The sequence below is a fragment of the Phycomyces blakesleeanus genome (genome assembly GCF_001638985.1).
Source record: "Phycomyces blakesleeanus NRRL 1555(-) unplaced genomic scaffold PHYBLscaffold_12, whole genome shotgun sequence".
Classification (NCBI taxonomy): Eukaryota; Fungi; Mucoromycota; class Mucoromycetes; order Mucorales; family Phycomycetaceae; genus Phycomyces; species Phycomyces blakesleeanus.
The window spans coordinates 1,307,126-1,328,125 of record NW_017265145.1 but is presented as its reverse complement, the minus strand read 5'-3'; the positions used below and the strand labels follow the sequence as shown (position 1 = coordinate 1,328,125).

General features: G+C 36.5%; 8 protein-coding genes and 1 non-coding gene across 9 annotated transcripts; 4 read left to right on the top strand and 5 right to left on the bottom strand.

Moving 5' to 3' along the window:
- Positions 1-2,800: 2,800 nt before the first annotated feature.
- Positions 2,801-3,499, bottom strand: PHYBLDRAFT_169332 (hypothetical protein; the record flags this gene model as incomplete). The annotated part of the gene is made up of 1 exon (XM_018436049.1): positions 2,801-3,499. The coding sequence occupies one exon, from the start codon at positions 3,497-3,499 to the stop codon at positions 2,801-2,803; it is 699 nt and encodes a 232-aa protein (XP_018291116.1).
- A 220-nt stretch (positions 3,500-3,719) lies between these two features.
- Positions 3,720-4,482, top strand: PHYBLDRAFT_146386 (hypothetical protein; the record flags this gene model as incomplete). Its single annotated transcript, XM_018431636.1, has 4 exons — positions 3,720-3,846; positions 3,950-3,982; positions 4,090-4,260; positions 4,325-4,482. 4 exons carry the CDS (start codon positions 3,720-3,722, stop codon positions 4,480-4,482), a joined length of 489 nt encoding a protein of 162 aa, XP_018291115.1.
- Positions 4,483-4,593: 111 nt separating this feature from the next.
- Positions 4,594-6,285, top strand: PHYBLDRAFT_71592 (hypothetical protein; the record flags this gene model as incomplete). Its single annotated transcript, XM_018442511.1, has 5 exons — positions 4,594-4,965; positions 4,993-5,155; positions 5,217-5,680; positions 5,774-6,221; positions 6,260-6,285. The coding sequence occupies 5 exons, from the start codon at positions 4,594-4,596 to the stop codon at positions 6,283-6,285; spliced, it is 1,473 nt and encodes a 490-aa protein (XP_018291114.1).
- Positions 6,286-7,746: 1,461 nt separating this feature from the next.
- On the bottom strand, positions 7,747-10,589 carry PHYBLDRAFT_71593 (hypothetical protein; the record flags this gene model as incomplete). The annotated part of the gene is made up of 9 exons (XM_018442512.1): positions 7,747-7,941; positions 8,021-8,248; positions 8,307-8,326; positions 8,381-8,705; positions 9,274-9,302; positions 9,381-9,405; positions 9,637-9,705; positions 10,397-10,468; positions 10,539-10,589. The coding sequence occupies 9 exons, from the start codon at positions 10,587-10,589 to the stop codon at positions 7,747-7,749; spliced, it is 1,014 nt and encodes a 337-aa protein (XP_018291113.1).
- Positions 10,590-11,922: 1,333 nt separating this feature from the next.
- PHYBLDRAFT_159086 (hypothetical protein) lies at positions 11,923-12,795 on the bottom strand. The gene is made up of 3 exons (XM_018433912.1): positions 12,737-12,795; positions 12,196-12,638; positions 11,923-12,133 (listed from the first exon to the last, which is right to left on the bottom strand). The coding sequence occupies exons 1-3, from the start codon at positions 12,747-12,749 to the stop codon at positions 12,071-12,073; spliced, it is 519 nt and encodes a 172-aa protein (XP_018291112.1). The 5' UTR covers positions 12,750-12,795; the 3' UTR covers positions 11,923-12,070.
- Positions 12,796-15,226: 2,431 nt separating this feature from the next.
- On the bottom strand, positions 15,227-15,848 carry PHYBLDRAFT_159085 (hypothetical protein; the record flags this gene model as incomplete). The annotated part of the gene is made up of 2 exons (XM_018433911.1): positions 15,417-15,848; positions 15,227-15,342 (listed from the first exon to the last, which is right to left on the bottom strand). A coding segment is annotated over exon 1 (416 nt), but the record flags the coding sequence as incomplete, so codon positions are not given.
- A 1,843-nt stretch (positions 15,849-17,691) lies between these two features.
- On the top strand, positions 17,692-17,956 carry PHYBLDRAFT_146382 (hypothetical protein; the record flags this gene model as incomplete). The annotated part of the gene is made up of 2 exons (XM_018431635.1): positions 17,692-17,704; positions 17,787-17,956. 2 exons carry the CDS (start codon positions 17,692-17,694, stop codon positions 17,954-17,956), a joined length of 183 nt encoding a protein of 60 aa, XP_018291110.1.
- A 43-nt stretch (positions 17,957-17,999) lies between these two features.
- On the top strand, positions 18,000-18,070 carry PHYBLDRAFT_t149. The gene has a single exon. It is a non-coding gene; the product is annotated as a tRNA-Gly (tRNA).
- A 743-nt stretch (positions 18,071-18,813) lies between these two features.
- Positions 18,814-19,254, bottom strand: PHYBLDRAFT_169326 (hypothetical protein; the record flags this gene model as incomplete). The annotated part of the gene is made up of 1 exon (XM_018436048.1): positions 18,814-19,254. The coding sequence occupies one exon, from the start codon at positions 19,252-19,254 to the stop codon at positions 18,814-18,816; it is 441 nt and encodes a 146-aa protein (XP_018291109.1).
- Between the last annotated feature and the right edge of the window lie 1,746 nt (positions 19,255-21,000).

Below are 21,000 nucleotides of genomic sequence, written 5' to 3'. Positions count from 1 at the left end.
TGAAATACAATTTGAATAGTAGTGTTTTACTGCATACGTTTTGCAGTAGCTAAACAGAACCATTTTTTATTGCGAGTGGCCGATGGAATTGTTTTTTCATTATTACTATTATTATTATTTTCATTTAATAAAATATGCAATGAAATAAAGATTCAATTCAATTAAACCCAATTCAATACTGTATAATAAAAAACAGACCATTCTGTTAAAGCTTCAAAGGAAAAACAAGAGATTGTGCTAGAATTGAAAGCAATAGAACAAAAGAAAGAATGTAATAGAAGAAAGGAAGGATGCTTGATTTTTTTTTGAAAAAATGGTAACAGTGCCTGTTTTGGCTTTTTACATAATAAATAACTGTCATTTTTTACATAGTAAAAAATGGTAACAGTGCCTGTTTTGGCCTTATACAGAGTCATAACTGCCATTTTTTATTAAGTAAAAAATGGCAGTTATGTTACCAAAGTGGTAACATGTTACCATTTTCTCCGCCTTAGTGTAAAGTAGTTTGGGAGCTGTAAGTGCTGTATTTGCTTCTTTTCTTTAAGCATGAAAAATATATATATTTTGAAAAACAATTGGGATCTTAAAAAAGGCAATTCTTTTTGCCTCTCACTGTATACCAAACACATGTGCCTATTTAATCAAAGTGGGATAGACTTTATCAGATGTTGTAAGCACTAGTTATTTTTGTTAAATCTAGTCAATTATAGAGAAACCATAAAAGACAACAGTAGCTTGTAATTATATCTGATACATACTATAGAATAGTATATTTTATCAAAGAAGTATGTAATAAATAAAATAATATCTAGCCAGTAAAATTTATATATGATAAACTGTTTTTGTTATGGCAATTAATAAAATTCTTTTTTATAAAATTTTTTGATACAAATATGTTTATGACCCAAATAAAACTATGGATAAACAGAAATATATATAAATAAGAGCCAATTGTATAAATAGGGTTAGTTAAATGACCAATAAATTAAAAACATATACTTTGGATGAAGCATAATGCCTAATAAAAGTGAAGTCTAAAAATGCTCTCATATATAAGTACCAATAAAAAAACGACTATAACCTATCAAAAAGTTTATTGATATGTGAATAAAACTCTACATTCTTAAGAGAGCAGAGATACATTTTGCTCCATAAAAGTAAAAGGTCAAAACAGGGGTCTAAACGAAAAAATATCCCTAAAGTGACCCAAATAGTAACAACTTTTCTTATCATAGTGTTACTATACTTTTATATTATCCTCTTTATATTTTTCTATTCCACTTCTACTATCAATACCAGTTACATATAGTAAAATGTTTTACTTGACTTTCTTTTCTTTCCCTCAAAAAATTATTTTAACTAAACATTTTTGTTTATAAAAAGAACAACCTTTTCAATCAAAAAAAATCATCATTCTATCCTTGATCTTATTTTATTTTGTCCGTTATTAGCATTATTCTTCATTCATACACAGTGTTCTTGTTCTTTGGAGAGTTGTCTGTCGATCTTAATATATTTCGTTTCTCTGTTTTCTCTTTTCTGTTTTTCTCAAACTTTGTAGTTGTCACAATTTCCATTTTTATCTTCTCTCTATTTTTTCTACCTGTCTGTCACCAATTCTTACCTGTCAAATTATCTATTTCTTTTGATTCTTGCTGTATTCTTCTTCTTGTATTTCGTAATTTACCTTACATTTATTTGCCAAGTGATACTGTTACAATTCACAACAAACAAATATATCACGCGTCAATACTGTCACGTGTGTTGTGGGCAGGTCTGGCTGTTGGCCATGTTGTGATGTCCAGTACCAGAAGGTCAATCTGCTCGGTGGGCTTTTCCAGTGGTTTGTCGTGACGTGTCATCCTGGTTATGAGAGGCTGACGTTAATGGTTTGTTGATGTGGTGCTGTGCCATCAGTGGTAAGAGGAGAATTTTTCTATGCACAGAAAAAATTTTGTTTCCATTCCCTGTTCCTTCTACACACAATACTTTTTCCTTTTCCCTTGTTAACATATTCATTCACATTGTATTCATTCGAAATTATGGTCACCCATGCTAGTAACATTCCTCTTCTACAATGCACACAATTCATCTTGCCAATATCTCCGTGCAATATCAGTACTTTTATTATTATATTTTTACCATATCTTTATTCATATATTTTATTCTTGCCATATTGATTATTCATCATTCTATTTTTACTATCTTTATTTTTTCCAAACTTCTATTATCAATTCTAAATCTTGTCGACTATAAAAAGAGAAGCAAATTCAACTCAATAAAATTATCTAATTCAGTATCTTTTTCTTGTTTTCTTCTCTTTGTGGTTTATACTATCTTGCGACATAACATATCAGTTCTTTGGTTTTAGAAAGATTGTTTGTTGGTTTTGGTCTCCTCGTTGGTTATTACTTTTCTGTTTTGCTGTTCTCTTTTTATACATCTCTCTCTCTCTTGCTTTTAATAATGATTCTATCAGTTGTTCTCTCTTTTCTTACCTGTCAACTATTGCTGCTTGCCGCCTTTTACTGTAGTTGTCTTCTGTTCTATTTAATAATCATTGTATTTTATTTGCCAAGTGATCTGTTACAATCTATAATAAACCTAACACATTATATGTCAAATTGGAGGTTGTGCCAAGGAATTTTCTATCTATCTATTCAACATTCAACTTACTCAACACCGTGCTGTAAAAAATGCCTTCATCCCCGGTTCCCCTGTTTCTCAGAAACATAGATTAACAAATATATCTAAATATCTCTCAGCTCCCAAGATCTTTGTTAGTGGCCCGAGCAGCAAATCACTCTCCTGGATCCTGCACATGAACCGTCTGAAGAAAAGTGTTGGGATGACCAACAAGGAGACCATCTTGGTGGCTGTCACCCATTTCCGTGGCATGACGGCCAAATGGTGGGCTATACACAAGACCAAGGTTGCTACCTGGGACATGTTCTCCACTGAATTCAAAAAACAATTTGCCTCTAAGCAGATGGAGGGCGTCTGGTGGACAGAGATTGAAGAAACGCGGCAAGGTCCTGGTCAGGGTGTCAGTGAGGTGGCCCTCAACCTCTAGTAGCTCTTTGGTCTGATTGCCTTGTCCAATGAGACCCAGAAGATTCGCATTCTGCTGTGAGCTCTCTGCCCGGAGATTGCCTACCAGGTAGAGAAGACTAGTCTGCCCTGTTTCTGGGATGAGTTGGTCCATCAAGCTTTCAAGGTGGAGGCGGTTGAAGAAAAATATTGTTGGTCTGCTGCTTGCTTGGTCTCTGAGTTTGTTCCCTTCTCTGCCCAAGGCTCTGCATCCAAGAACTCCTTCGTTGAGGATGCTCTCTCCGAGCTCATTGAGGAGTTCAAGACCATAAAGATCCACTTGGTGGATATCTGTCTCTCTGCTGGCCCCAGTTTTGGTGGGTCTAGTTCTGGCTTCAGTGGTTCTGGTCCTGGTAGTCCTGGTGGTTCTGGTCTTGGTTCTCACTGGAAAAATAAGAACAATTAACATATTGTCTAGATAGTCGGATCATAGTGGATATGTCATGATTTTTTTTCATAGCAGTTGTTTTTCATCAACTTGGGATGTAGTTTTGATGTATTCTATTGACTTAAATAAAAAAAAATAAAAAATAAAAAATATATTTTGGTTTACTATAAAACCGTATCAAATCAAATATTTGTAACACTCTTGTTTCCTTTTTTATTTTATAATTCAAAATACATACACTATGTTTCCTTCTATTCAAATGTACAACACTGATTGCCACTGCACCAGATGCAATAATAATGATCAAGGAGTTTCCCAAGTATTGAGATATACTGTTCAGCGTCATAATAAAAGAGTTAGATTTGAAGGTACTGAGATATTCAAGAGTTGTATAATTTATTTAGTGCTGTTATCTGTCTACTAAGTAATAATCGCTTTTATTTTTATTTTTTATTATTTTAAAAAACATAGCTGAAAAGAGAAGCATGGGAGTAGATACTGAAAGTAAGACATTTTTTATTTGAAAAGCAGAAGAAAAACTAATAATAAACTATTATATTCCATATTTGTACTAATCCCAACATATCAATCCGATTCTGTGGAAGCAATAGATGGTCAGGCCAACTCACCTATTTTGGATACTGTCTCGATATTTGATAATGACGTCTTTGTTGGTAATAACTACAATGGTAATGAGTCTAATATGACCGATGACAATGACAGTAATGACAATAGCAAAGAAGACACTGCCAAGATTTATGTTGAAGAGTTTAACAATGAAGGTCAGTTTTAAATATATAAAAAAAAACTAAAAAAAAATATGTGTTAATTTTTTTTAAAAAAAAGACCCTTTTGCTGCTTCTGGTATGCTCGAGAATCCAGTGCACAGATTTATTGCTATTTTCACAGTATTGTTTGCATCTCGTTATGTGGTCAATAAGAGTTCTGTTGTCTTGATTGAGTTCATCAACGAGCTCTTGAAGATTTATGGACAAGATTTCTAACTTCCCAAAAGTCTGGCTGGGCTACATAAAATGACTACCTTTTTGTCTATCACCAAAGACATTAAGCAATTTGTGTCATGTCCAAACTGCCATTGCATCTATGAAGAAAACATGTCTGTACCTCCCCATTGTGTTTTCACAAATGTTGGTGCACACTCTCCTTGTGGTTGTGAGTTGATGAAAGAGGCAACTTCAAATGCACTGGTATTAAAGCAAGCATACTTGTACCAGTCCCTCAAGCAAGCTTTGTCTGTTCTTTTCCTTCGTCCTGGTTTTGAAGAGCAAATCTGTCACTGGAACACAGAGCTTAAGATTGTCAATACTATGTGCGACATATATAATAAAGCAATGTGGAAAAAGCTGAAGGATGCAAGTGGCATCTTGTTCGTTGCTTGTCCTCACTCATTGATGTTGATACTCAACATAGACTGGTTCCAGCTGTTCAATGGAGTTAGTTACTCTTCTGGTGCAATTTACTTAGTTGTAAATAATCTGGCCTGAGAGTTACAGTTCAAGCCTGAGAACACAATTCTGGTTGGTCTGATGCCTGGTCCCAAGGAGCCAAGATGCGAGGAGATAGATAACTATCTCAAGCTTATGGTAGACAAGATAAAACAGTTGTATATTGGAATGCGAGTCCCAACCTATGAGTGTCCTTCTGGTGCTAATGTCTGTACTGCCTTGCTGATGGTTGCGTGACATCTCTGCTGCTAGGAAAACAAGTGGATTTACAGCCCACAATAGTACATGTGCATGCTACAAGTATACAACCCAGTTTCTCAGATTGCCCAACACAAATCAGGTGGACTTCAGTAGATTCGATTACTCTCTTTGGATTATTTGTAGTGGTGTAGGGAACAGGTTGCATGCTGAGGAGTGGAAGAGTACAAGTACACCCTCAGAAAGGCACCAGCTGGAGGTCGAATATGGTGTTAAATGGTTGCAGTTGCAACGCCTTGGATACTTTGATCTAGTACGTGGAACGATCATTGATCCCATGCATAGTTTATTTCTGGGGACGCCAAAGAGAATGATGGACCAGTGGGTCGATAAGAAAACAATTGGAGCCAAAGAGTTTGCTACCATGGAAAAAATTGCAGAGACAATGGTCCTTCCAAGGGATTATACAAAGCTGATATCGAAGATTGGAAAAGGCTTTCCTTATATGAAAGCTGACGACTGGAAATCCTGGGTACTGGTATATTATTTTGTTTTGCTTCATAGTGTTCTACTATTTGAAATGTACAACAACTGAATGAATTTCGTCCGTGCATGCTGCTATCTTATCAAGCCAAGCATCGCATTTGATAAAGTGAAAAGCGCCCATGACTATCTGGAAATGTTTTGCAAAAAGGCTACCAAACTCTACACTCCCACCATCCTCACCTGCAACATACACCTGCACCTCCATCTTTGCGAGACCATTCGTGATTTTGGACCTGTGTATGGTTACTGGCTCTTTGGATTTGAGAGATATAATGGCCTGTTGAAGCATATCAAGACAAATGAAAAAGATAGTTTTGAGGCAACATATATGAGAAGTTTTATTCAAAACGCATTCAAGGATGACTATGTCAATGCTGTTCTGAAAAGTTCTAGCTATGTCCTCTTTTTCAACATTTTCTCAAAGCTTTCTCCGAAAGTCATACCTACCACCACAGTCATTACCCTCTCCTCCCATCCATTCCGATTGCAATCATTCTTACTTGCATTGTCCAACCCACATCTTCCTCCAAAGGGTAACGAACCTCTCCCTCCTTTGACTTTTCTTCTTCAGCTAAAAAAATCATCACTGATGGATGAAACCGACTATGCCCATCTGCTTCAGCACTATAAAACATTCTATGATCTTCCTAAACGTGTCAGTTACCAATATGTCATGCTCACAAACTCCTTTGTTGACAATGAAATCACAAAGTTGAAGTTTATTAACATACTTGGTAAACAGTACCGTGATAAAAACGGTTCAGCTGGTTGTGGTTCTCTTGTTCACATAATATTTGTTGATAGTGATGGTAGAAATACTCTAGCCTATGCTGAACAAATACAGTATCTCTTCACACACTCCTTTACACACCCTTCTAACAACAATCTCCACCTGACTCGCATGGTTCATGATCATCAACATGTATTCACATATATCAAGTGGTTTAATACTTCCTCTGATAGATCGCGTGAGGATGACGGTCTTGAGTTTTGTCTCCCCACCTTCTCCTCCAATAGTTGTCATTGCATTGTACCTGTGCACCACATTCTTTTAGAGATTGCTACAGCCAGGATTACTACAAGTAGAAATGTTAGTAAGATTCTAGTAATTGCTTTGCCAAAAAAGCTTTATACTTAAAATAAAAAAACTCCCACTTGACTTTCCTTTTCTTATACAAAAAAAAACAGAACAAATTCCCTATATATATTAATAGTATTAAGGGTGGACAATAGGAATTTTTCTCAAAAAAATTCCATTTTTTAATTTCTTCTAATCCAATAACATTGCAGAAAAAAAAGTCAAAAAGAATGAAAAAGTAGTAAAAAAATGGTTATTGTGGTAAAATAAATTAAAAACACGAGAGTCAATTTTACTTGTTATTTTATTAAATAAAAGATAACCAAAAATCTGCCAAACTGAATTGTTTGTTGATTAAATATAAAATTGTGTATCAATATGACTATCAAATATAATCTATACTAAGCCTCTTCCAGAGTAACTACGTTATAGTTATGTACTTAATTAATTGACAATTAGAATATGCATAGTGTATCACCACAGTTATCTTTAGCAAATTTTTGAAAAAAAATTATGAGATGCAATGCCTTGAACTTCTTCATCTCTTTTTGGTAAAAAAAATCTTTTTTTTAAAAAAAAACTCACAAAAAAGTGGATCCTTTTAAAAAATTCCAAATTTCTGAGTTTTATTTTTTTAACAAATACATTTACTTAAAGAAGAAGTGAATTTTTTAAAAAATTCTTATTGTCCACCCTTATTATGTATGTAAAAAGTAATATGTAGATAAAAAGAGAGAAACATTTTTTTTTATTTCGAGCCTGTCTCTAAGAGCCCACTGAGAAAAATTGGGGCTAACATTATCTGGGACTGCTGAGTTAGACCCACTAGCAGTGATTCTACAGATCCTTTGATTTGTACTTGACCCCATGGCCTGGACAGTATAAGTGTCAACAAGTGCAATGAAACAGTTGCATTGAAATATATTTGTTAATAATTCACTCAATATAATAATACACAAATACAAAAGTATTACTTTAAATTAATCTATCTCATTGCTTCTCCAGTCTGGTTGTACAATATAAATGACATGTTTTATGCCATCCTTGTCCATTTCATCGGCAGACTCTCCATCTGACATTACTGCTTTTTGGAGAGTGTTGGCACAGTCTCTGAGCATTAAAAGATCAATGGCCTCCTTATTGTCTTTGTATATCAGTACATAGTGACACTCATTCTATTAATAAGTTTTGTTAATTTGTTACTTTTAATTTTAATTTTCAACTACAAACTATATATATTAGCATAATACTCACATTATCTGCACGGGCTGCTCTTTGTGTAAGAGCATTTGTTTCTGCTATCTCATCATCAGACATTCTCTCACGACGGGTTCTACTAGTGAAGTTGGTATGCAACCTTTTTTGGAGGTCACTCCATCTCATACTAGAGGAACCAAACCTGTACTCAAGGTTAGAAAGAAGTTGCTCGGCTATCTCCCTGTTGGGAGATTTGTTGAAAGCAACATTTGTATCCCATCTGGGCTTGACGTTGTTGGCCAGGATATTTTCTGGCGTTCTCAAGCTAATCTTGGGTTTTCACATAAGGTTGTGAATATGTGCCTGATAAATAAATTATGAGAAAATGAATTGATAAAATATTTTATAATATGTTACTCATATAAACTGCATTAGATTTTTCACAGGTAGACTCATGGTTGGAGATGACAACAGGTGCAGCAATAGTGAGTTCAACTCTCACAGGAGCAGCAAGGGGAACTCTGGCCAAACTATCTATGGCACTGATGGTGTTGGTGCTGGTGGTGGCAAGAGCACCAATTCGGCCATACATGCTGGTCAGAGTTTGCTCAGCATTGCTGATCTGTTCTTTTATGGTAGACATATCCACTCTTACAGTAGAAAGTATTTCCATAAGCTGCTGATTGGTAATCTCAACAGAACGAAGGGCAATTGCACGTTTACATCTTGTGTTAGTCATTGTCTATGGAATATAATAAAATGAAAGATTATAATGATTAGTTTCAGATTATATTATTATTATTGCTATCACTCTACAATTAAATTTATTTAAGTTAAATTAAAAATAAATCGTATCAAGTTTACATATTTGAATTATTAGAACAAGTGTGTTGATTTGGGAGTATAAATGTAGTAAGTAGCAAGAGAGTAAGAGCAAGGGAAAGTATATTATATGAAAGGTATAGTTAATATATATATTCAAAATATATTTGATATATGGATCTCTATTAATACTTCTTGTAATAACTGAGATGTAAATCGGTTTTCATATTGCTTTGGGACTTGATAAAACCATTTTAGTCTTTTGTTTTAAACACACTTTTTTCTTTTTTTTTAAGATTTTTTTTTTTACTTTTTTATTTATTTTTTGTTATTTCCCTCTTTTCTCTCTCTTTTCAATTCTTGTTATATTTGCAATTTTTTCTGATAAGATTGTTTTTGGTTCAAAATACTTCTTTACAAAGAACAAAAGAATTAATTTTTTTGTCTGTCATAGGTATTCTCTCTGTTTCTCTTTCTTCACTCTTTACACTTGCAAGGTTCTCTGGTAAGGCACTTTCTTTGTTTTAAAAGAAATATATAATTCTTTATATATAACTAAAAAATAACTATATATTTTAATGTCATAGAAACTTACTCTTCATCTCATTCTGATGTGTCATCTTCAAAAAAGTCATCCAGATTAGTCAGGGTTAGTAGATATATTTTATGTCATCATTCCATACAATCATTCTGACTTTTTTCTTTCTTTAATATAGACCACATTGCCAAAAATACTCTCTACAATCAAACATGGATATTGATACGGTAATAGTTTATTTTATTTTAATCTATTTCTTTTTAATATTTATCTCATTAAATATATTTCTATTATAGATGAACATCTCTCTTACAAAAGTGACATGCCTCAAGAACCTCCATCCCGTGCTACCAGCCTGCAATGATAAGCCTTTTATTTGCTTCTATACATACAATAATACTATTTATACTATATATTAATATATATCCTCTACTAGAGACGATATTATCACTTTACATATTATATTTTGGGCTGCAAAGAAATCCTTTGCCTTTGGTATGTAAATCAATTATTCTATTATGCAATTCACAAAAATTAATTCTTTCCTATTGTTTTATAGTCAAAGAAATCATAATCTCATGCTTTACTGTAAATGTTTTATTTCTTTGTCTATTTGTACTGGGTACTTCCAATGTAAGTATTAATTAGTGTATAAAAGTTGCAGTATAAAACATGTACGCACTCCTATCACTGATGTTTTATCTATTCTCAAAGAGTACTGCTTTTACCCCTAAAAAAGTTAACAAGCACCTCATTTTATTCAGGTATTTGTTTTTTGTAGAAAATTTTTTATCTCAAATATAACAAACTGGCCAAGCAAGAAGTAGCTGGGGATATAGAATAGTTTTATTAGATTTGAAACCTAGAAACATTCTATTCTTTCCAATAAAAATAAAAGTATAAACTATTACCAACCTAATAAGAACGGGAAACAAAATAAATAAAGAATATATAACTGGTTCATAATTTTAAAGACGTATTTTTTGTTGTTGATGATTAGAGATTTTAAAGAACTGTTAGTATAGGTGGTCAGTAAAGATGGTCAGTAAAGATGAGATGTAGTACAGATAAACCATTAGAGCAATATACATGATATAATCCATCTTTGATCTTTCCTGTCCTGTGTCAAGAATACTAAGATAAATCTGTAGTTTTAAATATTTTTATTTATTTATTAAGCATAATAAGTATATCAAAAGTGCTACCAAACCTTACTTGCAGAACCCTCCATTTACATATACTGTAGTGTTTGTAAGTCTCGCACATATAGTGCTAGATGACCTTAAAATGTAGTGGGAAAAAATATCAACTATGATATATAATGTTATTCCAGTACCATTTGCCCATATATACACGTCAGTATTTTTCTACTTTTTTCCAGTGTTGGCCGCTGTTGGAAAATAAAAAAGAATAATAATAGAATATATTCTTTCTAGAATTATAAAGAATTCTGCAATGTCACTGCACTGCCAGACAACCAAAATTTTGTTAAATGCTGACTATTTTTATAACATCTCATGTCTAAAACTGACATGTGATGTGTTTGTTTGTTGTGAATTGTAATAATATCACTTGGCAAATAAATGTAATATGAATTATGAAATACAAGAAAAAAGAATACAATAAGAATAGAAAAGAATAGGTAATTTGACAGGTAAGAATTGGTGACAGACAGGTAGAAAAAATAGGGAGAAGATTAAAATGGAAATTGTGACAACAACAAATTCTGAGAAAGACAGAAAAGAGAAAACAGAGAAACAAAATATATCAAAATCGATAGACAACACTCCAAAGAACAAGGACCATGTATATGAATGAAGAATAATGATAATAACGGACAAAAATAAATAAGATTGTTGTGGTGGTTGAAGTTGAAGAAGTTTTTAAGAGGAAGAATTCAAGATTTGAAATTAGGAACGAAGATTCGTGAGAACTTGTGTAGGTTTTGTTTATTGAGAAAGATTTTGTATCAAAGTTTGACCAGGTTCCTACACTGAACTACTACTGCTATTTATATTGTTTTGGATTGGGAAAATTATATGACTGGGGTCAGGTAATCGATCCTATCTGAGCCTTAATCAGAGCAACGTGATCTTGGGATAATTAATGTATGATTAATTATATAAATGTGTGTAGTCCCAATGAAGTATTAACATCGAAAGTAAATGTGTTTATGAGTTATAATTATGCTTATAATAATTCACTGATGTATCCCATATTATGGTGATATCATCATATGAAATATAATCACTATCATGCATGCTAAACCTGTGTGTTAAATAATAAAGTAATCGGTAGACACCTTTGATTGGAATAGCTGAGGCCTTATATTATTTCCTTCAGACTTATTCTCAATTACAGCAGTAGTCAATACTCATTTACAACATTATCCTCCACCAGATTCAACAATACCTTTTGTTGATTCGGCAAAACATCTCATCTTAACTATTTATTAATTTGTCGAATTGCTCAATTTCATTTGGGTCAATTACGCTCATAATTTTTTTTTTTTTTTATACTTCAAGAGATCTGCACTGTAAACTCAGCTCCGTGGATTACGTGTTTATTTTATCAATTTTTTTGTTGCTCTTCTTTTGGACATTCTTTCTTCTCTACTCAGTGCGGTAGGAAGCTTACTTCCATTGTACTCTTCAATGCGATTCCTTTTTATTTTACCATCATGTCTTGGAATTTGAACTGTTTTCTTTAATGAGGCTGCACTCTTATTCACTAATTCCGTGGCTCTCTCATTCTCTAAACGTTCGATTTCTCTGACCTTCTTCCAATACTTTTGTATTATTGTGGGATTGGTAAAATCGTTAGCCATTTGCCATGTGTTTGCCCGTTCACCATAACCAACCCATTTTACCAGATATTCTCTTTCACCAGCAGCACCACGATGATCGCGAATGTCTTCAACTTCGTAGAGCTCATTCTCAATTGTAGATTCATCGATGGTAACCATCTTGAGTTCTGAGGGTGTGTAATTTCGGTGCAACAATTCTCCTTGCTCATCCTTTAGTTCATACGATCCTCCTTTATTTCTTCGAACCACTGTATAAGGACCTTCATAGATTGGTGCCAATTTATTTGGACGATGTGGTAATCTGACCATTACGTGTGTTCCTTTGGGGATGTCTATTAAGATGTTCTTGTGATCGTATTTCTTTTTTAACTCTTCGTTGATCCGCAAGACTCTTTCGTTTATGGCAGGGAATATTATTTTATCCATATATTCAATCTGCTTCTCCAATTCATCAATTGTTACCGTGTTTTTGGGAAGAGAGAATTTTGCTTTATCACCATACTCATCAGGTACATTAACTCTGCGAGCATACATTAGTGAAAAGGGTGCACTCAGTGTCTTTTGAGGAATATGTCTGTTTATGCATAGCTGAACAGTTGGTAAATAGTGACACCAGTCATTGCTGTTCGCTCTCATCATTTTCCGTACAGTATTCTCTGCAACTTTCACACTGGCTTCAGCAATACCATTTCCTTGTGGATGATATGCCGTTGAATATCTTCGATCAATACCAAGCTCTTTCGATAGGCTTGCCATTAAAGAATTTCTAAATTCCAACCCATTGTCACTTTGCATTACTTTGGGAAAACCATAATCTCCAAATATTTTTATCAATGCCTTAGCTATTGTTGTCGAGTTTTTGTTTGGTAATGGTCTCAAGATGATATACTTGGAACAAACATCAACTAACTAACACTAGCATATACGTGTGACCATCCTCTGATACTGGGAATTCACCGCATAAGTCAATTGCAACATGATCAAATGGTCGGAAAGCTACAACATTGGTCAATGGGTGATATCCTCTTTTGCTGATGTTGTGCTTCTGACATTCAGAGCAAGAACGAATAATCTCCTTTGCTTCTTCATATATATTAGTCCAATGTAATCCTTGAGAGTGAAGATCATTCACCATAGCTTGACTACCAAAGTGACCAAACGAATGTGCTTCTTTTAACAAGCCATTTCGCTTTTCTTCAGGAGGCGACATATAGTCGGAAGTCTCTGATACATTTTCGATGAGTTGTGTAGCAAGTACATTTAGCACTTTGTCCTTACTGTACTTTTTCTTACGAATAATAACTCTATCTTTAGATTGCAAGTGTTTTGTTCTGATTTTTCTCAATCCATCATCCTCCACCAGCTTGTAACTATCCTCTGGAGGATACAAGCGACTCAACAAGTCTGGTAGTTTATTCAACAAACCAGGAATATGGACCACCTTAAAATCAAAGTCAAGAAGTGTCTCAATCCAGCCAATTATCATGGGATTAGCAATTTTTTGTGTGTGAAGATAAGTGAGTGCTTTATGATCAGTAAAAATGGTGAACTGTCGGCCCCATAGAAATGGACGGAATTTATCAAGCGCCAAAACGACTGCATACAATTCTCTTTTGGTGGTGCTCCATCGCCGTTGGGATGGGCTCAGGGAAGTTGACACAAAACTAATATACTTATCACGCCCTTGATCGTCGCGCTGAAAAAGCAGGCAGGCTACTCCATAAAGGGAAGCATCTGTGGCCACATACATTTCACGTGACATATCTGCGTAATGAAGAATTAAATCCTGATGCAGTATGTCCTTTAATGCTTTAAAGCTTCTTGTCTGCTCATCTGTCCATAGCTCAGCTACATTGTTGGCATGACTTAATCGTGAAATAGGTTCAGCCACCTTCGAGATCATGGGAATATAGTCTCTGAAGTAATTAATCAAACCCATAAATTGCTGAATTTGTTTCGCAGTTTTAGGAATAGGCCATTTATCAACGTTTGTCAACTTTCGCTTATCAACCTTGGTGCCTGTCTCATTGACGACAAAACCAAGCAATCGCACTGAATGTTGAAACCAGACACATTTATCAGAGTTTAGAATCAACTTCGCCGATGTCAATCTATCAATCACTATTTTTACATCCTTAACATGCTGCTCAAATGTTTCGCTAGCCACAATACAATCATCAACAAAATTCTGCACACAGTCAATTTTATCAAACAAAGTTGCCATGACATGTTGAAATTGTGATGTAAGCATCTTCAAGCCAAAGCAGCCTTTAATGAAGCTATATTGTTGCCCATCTAAATGAGTGAATGTTAATTTATGAACATCTTCAGGTGCAACTTTGAAACGATGGTAGGCATTCGATAAATCCAATGTGGTGAAAAATTTCTTTCCACTCAAATTCTGGAATATCGTTTGGATTTTAGGAATTGGATAGTTGAATGTGGGAGGTAGGATCTGATTCAATAATCGCACATCTAGACAAACTCGGTGACTCACAATCTCTCCAGCTTTGTTTCTTTTAGGCACAAGCAACATAGGACTGTTGAAGGAAGTATTGGTCTTGGACTTGACAATCGTGCCTGTCTCAAGCCATTCTTTTACTTGTTTATCAAGTGTTGGTCGTAGAGCATGGGGAATAGGATATTGACGTCTATAAGCTGTGGCGCCTTCTTTTGTGGGTAATCTAATTAGAGATTCTGATAAAGGACAAGAGGACTCGACTGGGATTTTCTTATTTTCATCCAGTGAGGCCTGAATTGACTGAATAAATTCTGCTCGCTGTATTTCCGTACCAGCTGGCGAATTATCCGGTTCAAACTTTTTCTCTTTATCGATATTTAGATTCTCATACACAGCGGCATAGTCTTTAGCGTTATCTGAATGAATATATTCTCCTTCGATATCGTATGCAACATTAATCAATCCGATGTTCATTTTTGTTAAGATATCTCTTCCAAGAAGAATATCAAAATTAAATCCTGTATTAAACTCTAACACCTCGGGTGCATGCTTAAACGTAATTCCATTCACATATTTAAAATTTAAAGGATCAGTTTTTCCCAATCGCTTAGTACCACTATTCTTTGACAAGAAAGTGAAGGAACCATTTGATGAATTTATTTTATTTATATTTAAATTTTCATTCAAACATTGTAAACTAATGAAAGTGCGTGCACTGCCAGTGTCAATCATTCCAAGTAGTTTGTGGTTCTCTACAATAATAGGAGTGGTTAGATTAAATGCATCATTGGCTTTAACCCTTCTCTCAATTTTGTCAAGTAGGTACTTACAGTCGAAAGACATGTCTTCGAGTTCCAAGTCGACACTGTCTTGGATCGCCTTGAGCACTTGCTCAGACTTCTCCTTGGCAGGGACCTGCGAGACCATCAGGACTGGCTCACTGTCCTTACAGACGTGGCCACGGAAGTAGTTTTCTCCACACCGCCTGCAGGGGTTGCGCTTGGTGGGGGCAGCTACTTTGGCCTTGTTGTTGGCCAGGGTGAAGCATTTGCTCGACTCATGTGTAGTATTCTTACCATGGTGCGAGCAGAAGAAGGAACGCTCCGGCTTACTGATTCGGTGCTGCTGGTTGTTGCTGGAGTGCACCTTCTTGCGAGGATACGCCTCCATTCTCTTCTTCTCCATTCTCCTCTCAGTGTGCATGTTGGCACCAGGAATGAGCTGGGTAGCTTCGGCATACATGCGATTGTCGTCGCCAAGGATGTCTCTGCCAATCTGCGTCAACTGCTCCACAGTCCAATCTCTTTTGGTCTCGCCATTGAAGTCCAATCTGGTCATGGTGAGCCGCAAGAGTGTCTGTACTTGCCTAGTCAAGGAAGCGAGGAAGCGGTCGGCAACACGAGCATCGTTTTTGGGGAGGCCGGCATCATACACAGCCTGAAGGAACTTCTTGGAGTAATCTCCAATCGACTCAGAAGGAAGCATTACCATGGTAAATACCTCTTTTACCGAACGGGATGTCACCAAGCGCGATCCATGTCTTGCTGTAAAGCAGATCTTGGCCGCATTCCAATCTACACACTTCTTCAAATCCATCTCTACCCATCCATCGTCACTATGAGGCAAGCAGAGCGGTAAAAATCTCTTCCAAACTAGTTCAATGTCCTGAAGGGACGACTCAATAACCTTTTGGAAGGTGCGAAGGAAGTGGTCTACTGAGTGAAAGACCTCTTCATTCGGGAAGGATCTAATCACATCGTCTGCCAACTGGAACTTAGGAAGATCTCTTCTATTAAGAGTCAACCCTCCAGTGCGACTGCTCTTCTCTACAACTTTCACAGAAGGCGAAAGGTACTGACTGCATGCTATTTCTATATCTATCATTTCTTTGACGCGTCTGACCTTATTAAGGGCTAATTCAGCTGCTTGCTCATCGTTCATAGCGTGAGCAGCGCTGACAGCCTCTACATGCTGTTGAAGTTCTAGTCTAAGTTTCTCTGACAAAGACAAGACTGTTGTAGCAGCATTCGCTACCAAGGGACGAAGGGGAGAGGGAGCCACAAATTGTCCAGGGGTGGAGCTGGCAAAGGAGATGTTGTCACTCAGACTGGCGATGAGGTCCTCCTCAGTCATGACGGACATGGCATCCTCATCATGAGCAGGGATGATGGCGGCGGGGTAGTTCTCAGCAGAGGGGTTCATAGTAGTTCACGAAAAAAAATGTTGTGGTGGTTGAAGTTGAAGAAGTTTTTAAGAGGAAGAATTCAAGATTTGAAATTAGGAACGAAGATTCGTGAGAACTTGTGTAGGTTTTGTTTATTGAGAAAGATTTTGTATCAAAGTTTGACCAGGTTCCTACACTGAACTACTACTGCTATTTATATTGTTTTGGATTGGGAAAATTATATGACTGGGGTCAGGTAATCGATCCTATCTGAGCCTTAATCAGAGCAACGTGATCTTGGGATAATTAATGTATGATTAATTATATAAATGTGTGTAGTCCCAATGAAGTATTAACATCGAAAGTAAATGTGTTTATGAGTTATAATTATGCTTATAATAATTCACTGATGTATCCCATATTATGGTGATATCATCATATGAAATATAATCACTATCATGCATGCTAAACCTGTGTGTTAAATAATAAAGTAATCGGTAGACACCTTTGATTGGAATAGCTGAGGCCTTATATTATTTCCTTCAGACTTATTCTCAATTACAGCAGTAGTCAATACTCATTTACAACAAAGATCAAGAATAGAATGATAATTTTATTAATTGAAAAGATTGTTCTTTTTATAAACAAAAATGTTTGATTAAAATAATTTTTGAGGAAAAGAAAAGGAAGTCAAGTGAAAATTTTTACTATATATAACTGGTGTTGATAGTAGAAGTAGAATAGAAAATTATAGAGAGAGTAAAATAAAAATATAGTAAAAATATAATAATTGAATAAAGATAAAGTAAAAATATAGTGAGGTAGAATAGAAGTAAAGTAATAATATAATAATAGAATCTAATAAAATATAATAAAAAATAGTGTGAAATAAATGTCAGTGATAAAGAAGTGTATAAAATTAGGGGAAAGAGGTATAATGTTTTTAGTGGGTGACAGATATTTCTGAGGTGACAATGTAGATGGGTATTTTAATTTTAAGGAACGGGATTATATTAGGGGGTTTGGGTATAGGGGCATCGGGAGCAAGATTTCCCAAGACACCTGGGGGACCACTCTTGTCCCTCGAGACACGTCACTCGGTCGACGTCAACGTCCACGAGTCCGGTACCACCCGTCACAGCTCACCGCCGGACCAAACCACCAAAGGAATCCACCGTCCGGTATCCCGCACCAGAGACTAACCACAGCCACACTTGGCTACAACATTTATGATAAAATCATAAAGCGCGGATGGTTAAGTGGTATAATCTTCGCCTGCCACGCGAAGGGCCCGGGTTCGATTCCCGGTCCGCGCAATACGTTTTTTGATTATTGGGGGTACTCAGTCAGATTGATCGTGTCGGACATTATTTTGATGAATCCGAGAAATCGGGATAATTGACTGCAGCAGTTCTGTATGTCAAAGATACCTCATAGATAACGAACCGCAGTAATGTCTTGTAAAGATTAACCACAGTAACATCTTCTGAGCATCAACCGCAGTAAAAGGACTTCTCTTGTAATTAAATAGAGTATAATAGTTTACTGCGGATAATGCGCAGTATTAGTTTAGAAAACTATATAAGACAATTCAATTCCTATCAATAAAAAGGACCTTTTATCCTCTCTTCGATTTTACATATACTCTCCGATCCCCAGTGGGTTTGACCTTTTGACTTTGCTATAGTAAAAGGAAGACCATCCCAGATCAGGAACGACAATCGTGTCATGTGTCAAGTCTCGATCTGGTATTTCTTTTCTGGCACTTGTAACTAAGTCGCAGAATCAATACCACTGGGGATCATCAAGTTTATGAATAGTTTTTAGATAAGAATAAAAATGCTTTTTATTAAATATATTTCTTGACTATTTATACAAAATGATAATTGATTTCTGGCTAAAAGAATAGCTATGATAATATGTCTTAGATGCCTGTTGTCTAGTAATATCTTCTACAAGTATATTCACCATCTTAAACATCTAAAACATATATGAAAGACCAATTGGCAAAGTCAAGATCTTTTATCCTAAAAAGTCAACTCTTACTAGTTGCTTATAACTACTGATTTTGTTCACTGATATCAACTCTGACATTACCCCCCTCCTGGCTTTGTGATCGTCCACAAGCACCAACATCATCTGGTGAAGCCACAGGATCGACCGTGTCATTCGGAATCTCCAAGTCCAAGAGTCGCATAGCAGTGCGCCAGGCAGAGCAAGAGGCATTTGGGTTATACCATGTGTCTTGAGGGGCATCACCATGTGTCTTGTACAAATGGTCAATATGAACCCAGGATGTGAGAGGTTTACCTTCCATAGTTTTCAATTGATAAGTACCATAAGCCTCGTTCTTGTTCATGACTACAAATGGACCCTTGAATCGCAGTTCCAGACCAAAACATCCTTTGTGCATGAGTTTGACATGGTCACCAATCTTGAACAACACTTTCTTGATGATGGCATCACATTTTTCTTTGTCTTTATTGCTCATAACAGTCATACATAGTTCAGCAGCTTCACGGGCCCTACCGACGTTCTCCAGTTGATCAGTGGTTTTGTCAGCAACAGCACGAGGGTCCTCAGAGACGTTTTTATTGATATACGACTGTTGAGGGTCACCAGGTAGAATGGGATGGCGGCCATATGTGAGAAAAAATGGACTGTATCTGGTGGTGGCATGAGTGCGGATGCAACAGGCCCAAAGTGCAGCAGATAAGAAGTTATCCCAGCAATGTAAAGCACCATTTGTGTACTTGCGTAGCATTTGCTTAAGAGTTCCATTGAGACGCTTGCACTTGCCATTCGTTCTTGGATGGAATGCAGAGGTGAGGTGGTGGTTTGACTGAATATGGCTGAGATAAGCTGACACAAGCTTGCTAGTGAAATTTTTACTACGGTCAGTGAGGATCTCTGCTGGGCAACCTAAATGCATAACAATTTCTTCATAAATGAAATCAGCAACCATTTTGGCAGATGCAACGGGGACAGCACGGGCAATGGGCCAATTAGTGGTGTAGTCAACGGTCACAAGGATCCATTGGTTTCCTTTCAGGGTCATGGGTAGTCTACCAATGAAGTCCAAGTGCCATCTTTGGAAAGCTGTGGGTATTTTCAGTGGGTGCATCTCGTCGTGGTGCTGACCATCTTTTCTTGTATTTAATAGGCATTCTGGGCATGCGCTTAGCCATTCTTTGATATCATTGCAGAGGGTGGGCCACCAGTGGTGGGACTTTAGCAAATCAACCATAGTAGTAAACCCTGAGCGTCCGAATCCTTGGTGATACGTTTGGACCTTGTCTGCTCATTGTGCAAATGGGAGGAATGGTACTTTGCAAACGTCTCCATTGCCTATCATTACTTTGCGGAATACTTGTTGGTTCTTCACCACAAAATGATATCTATTTTTCTCTACAATAGCCTGGGCATCAATTGGGACTTGGTCTGGCTGGAAAGTGTAGTAGTTTGGCCAATCTGTGGGATGTGTCAGTAACGTGGCGTACAGGTAATCTGGCTTGATAGATTCTGTAAAACTTTGACTGTCTGGACCTCCCATGTGGGATAAGGCATCAGGTACATCATTCTCCTTGCCTGGCTTGTACTGAATATCTGGCACATATAGCTTTAATTCTGCAATCCAACAGATAAGGCGGGGTGTGGAGGTCACCTGTGAACGGAAATACTTCAATGGCAGGTGGTCGGAGAACACAGTGTAGGGTCTGCCATCAATTAAGCAACATCAGGTTCGGAGTGCATGTACTATTCCAAGTAGCTCTCATTCCTGTACTGGGTATGATCTTTCTGCCGAGGAAAACTTCTTTGACTCGTATGCTAGAGGGTGCCACAGCCCATCTTCGCCTTCTTGTAGTAATACTGCGCCTACACTGAAGTCCAAGGCATCGGTTTCTATCTGGTATGGTCTGAGCACATCTGGAGCTTGCAATACTGGGGGAGCAGTAAGCCGTTTCTTGATGAGTTCAAAACTCTCCTGGCAGTCTTTTGTCCATACAATAGGTTGTTGCTTGGCGCCAGTACCCTTGGTCAGATCCATTAATGGCAAGGCCATGCTTGCATATCCTGGGATAAATCGTCTGTAATGTTGTGCAAGACCACAGAACTGGTGTACCTCCTGTATGTTTGTGGGAACCGGCCAATCTTTAACAGCCTTCACTTTTCCAGGTGCAGGTAGAATACCTTGTGCTGTGATTTGGAATCCAACAAAAATGAGTTCTTTCTTGTTGAACTCGCA